Genomic DNA, 13,896 nt, shown 5'->3' on the forward strand with positions numbered 1-13,896 from the left:
CTAAACTGGATTATGAGATCGGTGTTGGTGAGGATTTTCATTCTGGGAATTCTGACTTCAATGGGCAATCTTGCTTATGTTTCCTTTTTGGAAATTTGTCTTGTATTTACATCCTTTCTGGTTCTGACAAAACACAAAAAATGATAAAAGTTCAATTTCTGATGTCAAACATCTTGACAGTCTGATGCTATTTGGAAAACTTGGTAATTAGTGAGGTGGTACTTCCCATAGAAAGTCTGAGAACCACTGATTTACTGGTATGCCCTTATTGGTTATTTTAGCTACCTTATCTGGAAGCCATACATCAGTTTTGTTAGGAATACATAAACTGTAGTTTTTGATAGTTTCATGAGAATTTGCTAAGATAAAAAGTCCAAATGGTGATATATGTCCTTTACACTACATCTGTCCTGCAGTGTTGCTTTACATGTCTTAATCTGTAGAATGGCTCTAGTCTAAGGCCTGTTTCATACTCCCATAGTCACTCCAGACAGTCAAAACCACAACCATCTATGTATTCTGGTAAGTCCACACTTCCTCCCCATTGCCAACAACACCAACTCAAAAACATGAATTTACATGATGAAATGAAAAAAACATTCCTTCTCAGTTATAGTCACTTTCTGTGATGTTTAGACCACCAAAATATAGTGGAAAAAATGAGCACATTCTTGACAGGGTGTGTTTTTCTAACACATTTGGAAATATGGATATATGATATAAATGTTTACCGAGAAATTCATGTAATACAAAAGAATAAAAATTGAAGACCTTTTAAAATGTTCTGTAAAAAGTAATTTAAAAGATATTTCCCTTGAACAACTAAGTCCACCTCAAAATGTATTCCCACTTTACTTGGCTCACATCACACACAGACGTATCATAATTAGAAACTCATTGTTAAAGCATTGTTAAAGAGGTTTGCCCTATTGAAACCCAAGACATGTGGTTTGGTGAGCTCCAGACTTGGAGAGTGAACACTATGCTGAGATAGAAAAAGCTTCAGAAAGAAGACTGAAGCAGTGTATGAATCTGGTAATTTAAAGAAAACTAAAAAATAATCACATATCAGCCATAGCACTGTATCAAAAATTTGTCTAACCATCAAGCAGGTTCACCCTGAGAGCTGACTGCAAGATGTCTGCAAGGAAGTCTTATATACTGCTCAAAAAAATAAAGGAACACTCAAATAACACATCCTAGATCTGAATGAATGAAATATTCTCATTGAATACTTTGTTCTGTACAAAGTTGAATGTGCTGACAACAAAATCACACAAAAATCATCAATGGAAATCAAATTTATTAACCAATGGAGGCCTGGATTTGGAGTCACACACAAAATTAAAGTGGAAAAACACACTACAGGCTGATCCAACTTTGATGTAATGTCCTTAAAACAAGTCAAAATGAGGCTCAGTATTGTGTGTGGCCTCCACGTGTCTGTATGACCTCCCTACAACGTCTGGGCATGCTCCTGATGAGACGGTGGATGGTCTCCTGAGGGATCTCCTCCCAGACCTGGACTAAAGAATCCACCAACTCATGGACAGTCTGTGGTGCAACGTGACGTTGGTGGATGGAGCGAGACATGATGTCCCAGATGTGCTCAATCGGATTCAGGTCTGGGGAACGGGCGGGCCAGTCCATAGCTTCAATGTCTTCATCTTGCAGGAACTGCTGACACACTCCAGCCACATGAGGTCTACCATTGTCCTGCATTAGGAGGAACCCAGGGCCAACCGCACCAGCATATGGTCTCACAAGGGGTCTGAGGATCTCACCTCGGTACCTAATGGCAGTCAGGCTACCTCTAGCGAGCACATGGAGGGCCATGCAGCCCTCCAAAGAAATGCCACCCCACACCATTGTTGACCCACTGCCAAACCGGTCATGCTGAAGGATGTTGCAGGCAGCAGATCGTTCTCCACGGTGACTCCAGACTCTGTCATGTCTGTCACATGTGCTCAGTGTTAACCTGCTTTCATCTGTGAAGAGCACAGGGCGCCAGTGGCAAATTTGCCAATCCTGGTGTTCTCCGGCAAATGCCAAGTGTCCTGCACGGTGTTGGGCTGTGAGAACAACCTTCATTTGTGGACGTCAGGCCCTCATACCATCCTCATGGAGTTGGTTTCTAACCGTTTGTGCAGACACATGCACATTTGTGGCCTGCTGGAGGTCATTTTGCAGGGCTCTGGCAGTGCTCCTCCTGTTCCTCCTTGCACAAAGGTGGAGGTAGTGGTCCTGCTGCTGGGTTGTTGCCCTCCTACGGCCTCCACGTCTCCTGGTGTACTGGCCTGTCTCCTGGTAGTGCCTCCAGGCTCTGGACACTACGCTGACAGACACAGCAAACCTTCTTACCACAGCTCACATTGATGTACCATCCTGGATGAGCTGCACTACCTGAGCCACTTGTGTGGGTTGTAGAGTCCGTCTCATGCTACCACGAGTGTGAAAGCACCACCAACATTCAAAGGTGACCAAAACATCAGCCAGAAAGCAAAGGTACTGAAAAGTGGTCTGTGGTCCCCACCTGCAGAACCACTCCTTTATTGAGTGTTTCTTGCTAACCGCCAAAGATTTCCCCCTGTTGTTTATTCCATTTGAACAACATCATGTGAAATTGATTGTTAATTAGTGTTGCTTCCTAAGTGGACAGTTTGATTTCACAGAAGTTTGATTTACTTTTAGTTATATTGTGTTGCTTAAGTGTTCCCTTTATTTTTTTGAGCAGTATATATATCTGGTTTAAACTAAACATTATAGGAAAAGAACCTTTAATATCATTTAATGAGAAAACAAGATTCATTTTTAATGTTTGCTTGTAATTAAATCACCTTATTTTCCCCCAGAGATGAACAAAAAAGATGTAGACATTGATATGTGAATATTTCTTTTGGAAAAACTTAATATTTAATGGGATGTCGTATTTTTTTTATGACTGTATGCGTGTTCTGTGATTGACCAGTGGCCTGTCCAGGGTGTCATCTGCCTCTTGCCCAACAATAACTGCAGATAGGCACCAGCCCTTTTGAGACCCTGAAGGAGTGGATGGATAGATGTGTGTTGCATCTGGTGCAAGCATTCCTCACATATATGGACAAATATAGACAGAAATACATTTTCCTTACATAGAACCCTGCAGTTTTAGCCCCACTGACCTCTGACCAAACCCAGACAGAAAGAAGCTTCTTGATATCTCCCACACATTATGAAATCAGTTTTTATTCTGTTTTGCCTTTTTACAACAGTATCACTGATAAGAATGATTCGTCTTATAAAGAGGTTGCTTCCCCCAAACATCTCTCACACGCCAAGTTCAAATAAAATGAAAGACGGGTGGTTTTCTTTACATTGGCGTCTTAAATATTTCAAATTAAATTGGTAAAAGAAGTAGCAGGACACTGGAATATCAAAAAAGACTTGGCGTTGTCTTCCTAACGTTCTTGGTACATAATATTCCACTCGTCACGAGATAAAAGAAACAAGTTAGAAATTGGGCTGAAAGGCAGCTAAAACAAAGGTGTAAAGTGAAAGAAAAATGGGGATTCAAGAACGTCCACCTCTTCCCATGCTGCTTCAATTGGAGAATGTGTTGAGTGTTTCTGGGGTTCTCATATACTCAGGGTTCGTTCACTGTGTCAGTCATGGTTTAACTGACGTCTGTAGCTTTGATTTAATTAAGTCCCGCTCCATCATGTTAAGATGGTGTCATCAATCTCCTCATTGGAGTCTGGCAGGCTGGCGATTTTCTTCAGTGAGCGGCGGTGACACTCTGAGAGCAGTTCGTTACTTGCCGAGTCCAGAATGGCAGTAATACTCTGGCGAGCAGAAATAGAGGAAAGGGCTCAAGTTAATCTGAGACTTTGGCTTTATTGCAGAAATCTCATTCATGTGTGAGTACCAGCAGCAAACTGGGAGACCCACCTGCATGGTTTCCTCTCCTTGGCGGAGTCGCAGCAGGTTGACAATGGTGTGTTCACTCTGGGCTCGGACAGTGGTGTTCTTGTCCTTTGTGTTGTCCAGCAGACTCTTCAGCAAGGGCTTGATTAGGCTGTCCTCCATGGAGGGAGTAGCTGGGTCTTTGAATACCCACCACAGCACACGCTCTGACACCAGTCTGATGTCACTGGATTGGTTCTGAAGACACTGTTGGTTCACAAAGTAAAAGCAGGTCACAAAAACTCTACATTAAACACATATAAGTTATGATCTGATGCTCTACAAAATACCTGATGTCAGCTTCTATGACAAGATTTTGCCCTGAAACTGTGGGGTTAAAAGTATATTTGACTTTTAATTATTTAATGAAGTACTGAGGAAAGATTTCCTTGCTCCTAGAGTCCCTACACAAAAGCATAAAAATATTCCATCATACCTTGAGGGCTCTAAGTTCTTTTAATGAGATGCTACCGAAGGTGACGGAGGGATATGAGTTTTATCTGGCTGTACAAAGAATACAGTAATGTAGCGCTGCTCCTCTCCCAACTGTTGCTGTGCACTGCCTGCCAGGTGGCTGATGGAAGGCTAAAACACCTTTTCCTTGCTTGCTTAGAAAAAGAGATGAATTATTTGGAAATATTTGTAGTTGCACGAAGCACACACAGTTATGGTGTGGAAAATACAGAGGCATCGCCCACCCTATTATTAAGAAAAAAAGGATTTTCTAAATCCACATCTGTAAAACGAAGAGAATCTATTAAACAGTTGACTGCAGGCTGGTAACTGGAGCACATAGCCTGACTAATTAACCAGCCAATATCAGGTTTTTCGACTTGTGTTACTTTATAAAAAAGCAGAGCAGCTAAATGGTATAATATTCAATGCAGTAATTTAAAGATCACGAAATTATGAAATTCAGCAGGTGTTTACACTCTTCTTATGCTATAGTTAACATTATTGAAACTATAATAATCAATGGTTTTAAGCTGTGGAGGGAAAACTGTTGCTTTAGTTTTTTAAATAAACGTTATCATATCTTATATAGTTATGTTTAACATTTGTCTGTAAATGTTGTGATACCTTTGTTCATACTGGCCCATGCCTAGGGGCCACTACACTCACTACACTCAATATTATTAATACCCCGGGCAGATTTAGGTTGAAAGTTATCTTTTAATTATAGCAACATGTTTTTTTCTGACTGAAATATTAACGATTAATTTTTTTATTAACACGTTCTCTAAGAGATTTAAATCTGATAGAGGACCTGTGGAAATAGCTAAAGATTAGGCTGATTGCAAAGAGACCTTTCAACGTCAAAGACTCAGAGCTCTTCCCTAAATACACGGGTATAAACAACATACACAGGCCATCTTTTGCTCAAATGTAACCAAAACCTGTTTTTTATTGATGACCTTTCTACATCGTCTTATCTTTCTTATGACAATAGATAACCTGTGCCCACTTCTCACTTTTCCTTACCTGCAAGGATAGTAGGGGAAGTGAATATGATTACCAGCTGAATATGACGGCGTCCGTTAGTCTTACCTTAACCAACTGTGTGATAATGCGCTGGGAAACACTACTGCCTCCCTCTGTCCTGAGCTGATGCCTCATTAAATATCCCACAGCTCTGATCCCACTGGTAGCAATGGGAATCTAGAGGAGGAATCACACATGTGGAGATCAGTCAAGGAAACCCTTAAAAGTCATTGTAAGCATTCATTAAAATTTTTAAATCTCTCAAGTTCAAAACAAATGGAAGCTATGTGTCTGCTTTTTACTCATTTGTGCTCACCCTGTCTGCAGTGGCGTTAACCAAAACTGCCTCAGTCACGGTCTCGTAATAATCCTTTCCACACAGCCTCTCAGGAGCAGACTTCACAGCTATAGCTAGGGTCAAGCTACGACCATGACGCACCATCCAGTCCACACCAGACACATCCGCTGAAGGGAGGCAGAGAAGCATTAGCTCATTTTTGTTTATGCAGACAAAGCAGCAAAGTTGTTTTGGGCAACATGGATACCTTATGCTAATATAATAAAGACTTTCTAAAGATAATGTACAATGCTGTTCAAAAGAATATGTTGACAGGACAGCTATTAGTGGTGATGGCATCATGGTATGGGGTTACGTTTCATCAGCAGGGAATGGGAAGCTGGTCAGAGCTGCAGGGAGAAAGGGTGGAGCTAAAAATGGGCCAATCATGGCAGAGAACCTGTTAAAAGCTGCAAACGATTTGAGACTGAGGTTCACTTTCCACCAGGACAGCAACCCTCAACAGAGCTACAACAAAAAGGTTTTGTTAAAAGAATATTCATATATATCTATTTATATATTAGAATTGCCCAGTCAAAGTCAAGACCAAAATTCCACCGAGAATCTGCGGCAAGACTTATGAAAATACGTTAACATATTCTTCCTGTTCAATCTCACTGAGATATCTTTTAATCAATGTGCAAACATTTTTGCATCTAGATGTGCAAAACACTGTAATGGTAGCTAAAGGTGGTTGATTTAGTTCGACTGAACACAAATGCATGCCACACTTTTCAGATTTTCTTTTGTATGAAGTTAAAACCCTACATCATTGTCCTTCCATTTCACCATTATGCATTATTCTGTGTCACATAAAATCACCTAATATGACAAAAATGACAGAACAATTAAGATTGCATTACTTGTGAAAAAATACAAACCTAAGACATGTTGAAGTAACACACTCTTCAGCTCCTCCTCTGACAGGAAGGCACACAGCTCACCAATACAACCTGCTGAGGCCATGCGTGTTGCATCCTACACACACACACACACACACACGCACACACACACACACACACACACACACACACACGCACAGAGCAGACAGCCAGAAAGAGGTTCTATGTTACGAAGAGACATGAACAGTCAAAAACCACCTTTTCAAAAAACCACATCCTCTGTCTGACTTCCGTTTTTTTCTACTGTGATCAACAACTCCACAGAGCATTCCTCTGCAGCAGCTCCACTAAGTGCTCTAATGTGTTTGCTTTCTTTGAGGATTTCTCTTTGGGTTCAGGAGCTACTGCAGAAAACAAAGGGATTGGGTTTGGAGCCACATATTTAATGTGTTTGGTTCTTTTTGACACCTCAAGGCATCTGCTCAAGTTATCCTACCTCATCATGTCCCAGCATGCCCAGTAATGTGGTGGTGATGTTCTTGCGAATTGCTGGATCCACCTTTGATCCGGCCCCCTGGATGACAAACCTCAAAGCTTGGAGCATAGTTTCCCTGCAAACACAAACAGAGAAAAATACATTATGCAAAGATACTGAAAGCTTTAAAGTTATGTTGGAAAATCTTTTTGGACAGACTTTCAAAACAAAAATGACCTCAGAAAACACACACACACACACAAAAAACATAAATTAAGTAAAATATTACAGACGAACTGAATATGTCACCACGCTCTGGTGGAAGAATGATGCAAGAGACATTTTTAAGTTAACCCCATACGCCTGTTAGACCTATTTATCAGTCAACACATACAAATATAACTATGATGTAAAGTATATTTCAGACTCGAGCTGGAAAAGTGTCAAAAGAAGCAGTAGAGGAGTTATTAACACCCCATCTCTGTTTTGCTTGTGACACAAAAATGAACGTTTAAGACTCAAGTCAAAATGATACTGGATAAATGAGGACACTGTGCCCTCAAAGCTATATGATGAACAGATTGCAGTAACAATCTATTTTAGCAACACAAGTGGCCGTTATTTGCGTAATTTCTCCAAAGTGGGCAGACAGGAAGTGGGGTGAAGAGCGGAGGAAGACGTGCAGTGTTATTATCTTATTAAAGGTGTTAGATTTACGCCGCTCAAGGTGGCAGCAGGTTTGATTAGCTCTGGTACTTACATTCTGGTTTCTCTTGTGGTGGATAGAGGTTGAATTTTTGAACGATTTTCATCTCCAGTATCAGATGCTGTGCAGCTGGAAGGAGTTTGCTGATACTTTTTTTTTAAACTTTTGGACATTTGTTTTGATACATCACCGTGGCAATGGGGTGGATTTTTTTTTAATTATCAGGAGCACCTGATTAATATCTCAGCAGCTCAAATTATACTTCAACTACAAACTCATATCCCTGATGAGTTGTAAAGGAGGCGCCATGGATGCAGAGCAGGAGCAAAGAGAAGAGAGAGAAAGATGAAGTTATAACCATCTCTTCCGTCGATCATGATGGGTAATGAGAGATCGTTGGGAAACAAGTTGGATGGATTCCAAGCCCTACAAAGGACCCAGCCAGAGTATTGGGAATGCAGTATTATGTGCTCACTGAGACATGGTTGCAGGATCATATCCCTGGCTTCAGTGTCTCTCTGCCAGGCTTTCTGATCATATGAGCAGACAGAGATTTAAAGAGGAGCGACAAACGCAAAGGAGGTGGTCTAGCAGTACTTGTGAACAACAGATGGTGTAATCCAGGACATGTTACTGTGAAGTGTCTTCTCTGCAGTCCAGATATTGAACTGTTAGCCGTAAGTTTTTGTCCATATTATTTACCCAGAGAGTTCACCAGTGTCATTTTGGCAACAGTTTATGGTCCACTTTTAGCTGTTGCCGACACTGCATGTGATGCAATCAGCTCAGTTGTTGCCAAACTACAGACACAACAGGCCAATGTGTTTGTGGCAATATCTGGTGATTTTAACCATGCTTCACTCTCTGCTACACTTCCAATGTTTCAACAGTTTGTCAGCTGCTCTACCAGAGAAAACAAAACATTGGATTTGTTTTATGCAAATGTCAAGGACTCATACATCTCTAAAGCAAGACCTCCTCTAGACAAATCAGATCACAATCTTGTTTTTCTCTGCTCGAAATATAAACACCTTGTTCAGAGGCAACCTGTAACTGTGAGAAGATGGTCACAGGAAGCTGAAGAAGCCCTCCGAGGTTGCTTTGAGGCTACAGACTGGGCAGCCACACGGAGAGGACATCAATGCCATGACTGAGTGTGTGACCGACTATATAAACTTCTGTGTGGAAAACATCATCCCCACCAGAACAGTGAGATGCTTCCCCAATAACAAACTCTGGATCCCCGGTGACCTGAAGGACCTGCTTAACAAGACAAAACAAGCCTTCAGAGAGGGAGACAAAGAATTATTGAGGAGTTTACAGAAGCAACTTAAAGTCAAGATAAGAGACAGCAAGGAGGTGTACAAGAGGAAGCCGGAGAGCAAGCTCCAGCAAAACAATATCAGAGATGTGTGGTGAGGGTTGAGGAAGATCACTGGCTTCAAGTAGAAGGACAATCGGACTGATGGATGTCTGGACAGAACCAATGAACTAACACATTCTTCAATAGATTCAGTTCAGAAAAAAGCTCAGCATCCTTCTCTCCTGCTCACAGCCAAACAGACACCCCACCCTCCTTTGACCCCCAGCTTTCCTGTCACACCTCAAATGTTTTATCTTCCACCTCAGGCTTGGACCCTTCTGCTTCTACATGTTTGTCTTCAACCAAATCAGAAGATGCTGGTACTCCCTCCCCCCCGTCCATCTGTGTGTCAAGAAGTCAAGTGAAGAGACAACTAGAGAGACTGAACCAGAATATGGCTGCAGGTCCAGATGGTGTCAGCCCTAGAGTCCTGAAGGCCTGTGCAGAGCAGCTCTGTGGGATTCTGCACACCTCTTCAACCTTAGCCTGGCCCAGAAGAAGGTTCCGGTGTTGTGGAAGACCTCCTGTCTTGTTCTGGTACCAAAGAAAACTCGCCCATCAGTCCTCAATGACTATAGACCTGTTGTCCTGACATCCAACATCATGAAGGTCCTAGAGAGACTCCTGTTGGCCCACCTGAATAAGCAAACAATTAACTATCAGGACCCCCATCAGTTTGCTTATCTCTGTGGAGTTGGAGTTGAAGATGCCATCATACACCTGCTTCAACAAGCCCACTGTCATCTGGACAAAGCCAGTAGCATTGTGAGGATCATGTTCTTTGATTTCTCCAGTGCATTTAATAAAATTTAACCTGATTTGCTTTATCAGAAATTCCAGAAGACTCAGGTGGAGGCCTCAACAATCTCCTGGATCAAAGACTACCTGACAAACAGACCACAGTTTGTGAGACTGAAGGGTTGTGTGTCCAACCAGGTAGTCAGCTTCACAGGAGCACCACAGGGGACTGTACTCTCACCATTCCTTTTCACTCTGTACACCTCAGACTTCCAGTACAAGACAGACTCCTGTCATCTGCAGAAATACTCAGATGATTCTGCAATCGTGGGGTGGATCAGAGATGGACAAGAAGCTGAGTACAGGAAGGTGGTGGACCGCTTTGTGGCATGGTGTGGAAACAATCATCTCATTTTGAACGTGACTAAAACAAAGGAGATGATTGTAGATTTTAAGAGAAACAGGAATAAGTCAAAAACTATTTCTATCATGGGAGAAGAAGTGGAGGTGGTGGAGGAGTATAAATACCTCGGTGTTCACCTGGACAACAGACTATAGTGGAGATGCAACTGTGAAGCTGTCTACAAGAAGGGACAGAGCAGACTGTATTTCTTCAGATCTGCTGTAAGACAGACCGCTACAGAAGATCCTTCCCGCCCACAGCCATCAGCATCTACAGCGGCTCTTTGAAGAAATCTTCAAAATATGAGCTGCAACAACATTTATTTCCCTTTGAATTGAATCTGTGTATAAGGTTGATATTCTAATAGCTTTTTGTTGAACAGTTGTCTTATGTGTCAGTGCTCATTTGTTTGCTCTCAAACGGTATCATTTGGTGTCATTCAGTTGTTTCAGTATTTGGTCAATAATTGCTTTGTGATCTGTGCAGCCGTCACTGCGCACATACTGCGTGGTCCGGTTATCAGACAGAGCAGTTTGGATTTTTCCAACACATGACTTGTTGCTTCATCTTTACAATTACGTTTTGGTAGTCACTTCCACTGTTAGATTATGTAGGGAGGACAGCAGCATTGTCTTGTTTAATTTTTTTGCAGCAGTGGGGGCCTGTATTTTTGTAATTATTTGAAAATAGGCAGACAAGAAGTGGGATGGAAGACATGCAACACAGGTCTCTGGGGTCGGGACTCGATCCCGGGATAGCTGCGTCAAGGACTGAAGCCTCTGTTTACTGGTCGCGCGCTCTACCGCCACACCACACCACACCACACCACACCACACCACAGTCTGCTGTTTTTATCCTGTTGTTGGATGGAGGGTCAGTAACCCTGCTTTATCAATGCTTCGAATTCCACATTAATACAGTTGTTCACATCCGAATTTAAATATTGTTACATATATTTTGTGTATCAAGATAGAGCCCAAAGGTATTAAGGTATTATTTTTGGGGTCAAATCGCCCAGCCATCCATTTCTTTATCATGTGAAAATGTAAACCCACCTGACTCCGGAGTCTTCCGCATTGCGGATAGCTGAGAGTTGCTCAGTGAAGAGTGGGTCAACCTTGGCATGGATGGAAACCAGCTGACCCAGAGCCTCGGCAGCCCTCAGTCTCACCGCACGGCTGGAATCCTGCAGGGCCTTCAGAAAGGTGGTTTGCAGCTGTGGCAGGAAGGGCTTCAGGCCGATGCCCACCTGGTGGAGTGAAACAGCAGGTATGACATACAACACATACTTTGGTGAGCCGATGGGATTTTTCAGCAGCTATGCAGCCTTGGACCTTTGCTAGCAGCAGGGTGAGAGTCTCCAGCAGAGCCGTCTTCACCGTCCAGGTAAAGCGATCTCCCAGGATGCGAATAAGAGGCCCTGTGATGTTTACTACTGACGGCCGCAGAGCTTCAGGAGAGGTCAGTCGGATAACTCCACCTAAGGCTTTAGCTGCCTCTTCTTTCTGCTCAGGGCTGCCTGTGAGGACACCTTCTCTCAGGACTGACAGGATACACGTCACACCCTGGGTTAACAAAAAGGAGAAACTTTCAAGTAAAAACTCATCCTCTGTTGCTGACTTGTCCTTTAATTTATGTTTTAAAGGAAAATTCTCATCAAGTCTATAATATTACGTTCAGTCAGACATGTTTCCACAGTAACTTAAAAAAGGATAAGAGAGGATTTTAATATGGGAAAATACAACATCTTACTTTGTGTGAATATTTAACTAAAGCCGGAAGCTTTAGCAGACATACCTTGAAGTAATTACTGTCTGTGTGTGGACTTATCTGGTATCTAAGCCACAGCCTTGCGGTTTTGGGTATTTATTTATGAACAACTCTCTCAGGGGCAACATCACAGCACTCAAATGGTTTCAGGTGTGTACTTCGACCACTTCATTGCAGTATTTAGATTATTTCCATTTTCCGCAGAGCTGGTATGGAGATCAGCAACTGAAAGGTTTTCTGCTTTAACGAATTTGAAAAATAGCCCTAATCAATCAGACTTCCAACTTGTTGCTACAAGGTTTTTGTGTTGATAGCCTGGGTTTTGCACTGTGGCTAAACATCTCCAATTTGGTCCCATCTCCCTGAATGACATCATCTGAGACCTATGATTTGCTTATGCCATCTTTGTGAGGCACTTGGTGAAAGGTGCTGTGTACTTTACTTACTAGATGCAAACCTAAGATAGAAACTCTCTCCTGGTTCATTATTTTTCTAACTGCAATATAATGAACTTTAACTCAAGAACTAAGGCCTGTAAAGAGTGAGCTGTAGCTCTTTTTGTAATTTTCCTTACACTCCTAGGATTGGCAATTGTCCTGAACATTTTACTTCTTTTTTACTTTAGAGGAATAAACTCCACAATTCATTTGATTAGCCCTGTCTAGCTGCCATTTGCCCTCTTCATTCCAAAAGAACCGTATATAAAGTATCTCTAAACAGAACAGAAGCGAAGCTTGGAGGACAACACAATGTTTTTACAGGTGTTTTCTGTGTTAGGAGTTTTCTTCTTACCTTCTTTGGAAGACAGAAACCAGGCAGGTGCTGACCTTTCACATCAGGAGCAACAGCTTTAATGTCACGATGTAGGTCATCGATTAGAGCCAGCTGACTGCTGGCATCCAGTTTCTGCAGAACAAACACCAAATGTTCACAGATGAATTCAGAAAACGCCAACATCCTTTTGGCAAATGTTATGTTTACACCATACTTTGACATGCAAATTTCCAATCAACAGACCTTGGTGATGGAGTTGATGGTGTCCCAGCTCTGTGACAGGACCTCTGGATTAGAGTCATTAAGAAGGCGGATGAGGCCTGACAGCAGAGTGCGTATGTGAGCACTGTAATCCAGGCGAGTGCGAGCAAAGTAAGCATTGAGGATAGTGATGGCGGCCTGTCTGAGGCCGGGGTCAGCGCCTCTAGTAGCTTCTAGCAGGTCTTCAATGATGATCCTCTGACCTGCTTCATCCTCCACAGAGAGGATCACGGTCTGACAGCTGCACAACTCCTGAACCAACAGACAAGTCATTTTAGAGACTATTTAAAGCTTCTAACATGCAGCAAATGTTGACCAAAGTGTTTTTAAAGAGGATTAATTTATTTAATTTGATAGAATAATAACAATCAATGTCCAAAAAAGTACAACCATATCTCTTCAAGCCATGACACTAAAAAAACATTGAGCATTTTGGGTCAATTTGAACTCAAGTCCAGTTTGGTTTTAACTCTGTTTTAAAAAAAGGTCTAAAACCTACAAAAACTCATATTTTAGATTATGGCTTAGAGCTACAGAAAACTCAAAATTCAGTTTGACAAAAAAAATGTAAGTCTTTTTAATACAAAAATTTCAGCCATTTGAAACCTATGTTCATGTACTGTACATTAAACGCCCTCCTTGGTCGGGGCTCCTTTTGCATGAATTACTGCATCAGTGCGGCATGGCATGTAGAAGATCCATCTGTGGATCTGCTGAGGTGTTCAGAAAGCCCAGAAAGCTTTAACAGCAGCCTTCAACTTGTCTGCATTGTTGGCTCTGGTGCCTCTCATCTTCCTCTAGAA

The 13,896-nt window shown here is 42.0% G+C and overlaps 1 protein-coding gene across 2 annotated transcripts in view; it reads right to left on the reverse strand.

The window, feature by feature from the left end:
* Nucleotides 1-3,205: 3,205 nt before the first annotated feature.
* The window catches only part of gcn1 (GCN1 activator of EIF2AK4), a 37,176-nt gene continuing 26,485 nt past the window's right edge, over nucleotides 3,206-13,896 (reverse strand). For both annotated transcript variants that reach the window (XM_047381481.1, XM_047381480.1), the window contains exons 48-57: nucleotides 13,076-13,345; nucleotides 12,851-12,964; nucleotides 11,623-11,853; nucleotides 11,344-11,537; nucleotides 7,100-7,214; nucleotides 6,643-6,739; nucleotides 5,741-5,889; nucleotides 5,491-5,601; nucleotides 3,928-4,149; nucleotides 3,206-3,821 (exon numbers count right to left, since the gene is read on the reverse strand). In XM_047381481.1, coding sequence (XP_047237437.1) covers nucleotides 3,696-3,821; nucleotides 3,928-4,149; nucleotides 5,491-5,601; nucleotides 5,741-5,889; nucleotides 6,643-6,739; nucleotides 7,100-7,214; nucleotides 11,344-11,537; nucleotides 11,623-11,853; nucleotides 12,851-12,964; nucleotides 13,076-13,345 — 1,629 coding nt within the window. In that variant the 3' untranslated portion in view covers nucleotides 3,206-3,695. The remainder of the gene's footprint in view (nucleotides 3,822-3,927; nucleotides 4,150-5,490; nucleotides 5,602-5,740; nucleotides 5,890-6,642; nucleotides 6,740-7,099; nucleotides 7,215-11,343; nucleotides 11,538-11,622; nucleotides 11,854-12,850; nucleotides 12,965-13,075; nucleotides 13,346-13,896) is intronic.

This window comes from Girardinichthys multiradiatus, chromosome 12, assembly GCF_021462225.1.
Source record: "Girardinichthys multiradiatus isolate DD_20200921_A chromosome 12, DD_fGirMul_XY1, whole genome shotgun sequence".
In the NCBI taxonomy this organism is placed as follows: domain Eukaryota; kingdom Metazoa; phylum Chordata; class Actinopteri; order Cyprinodontiformes; family Goodeidae; genus Girardinichthys; species Girardinichthys multiradiatus.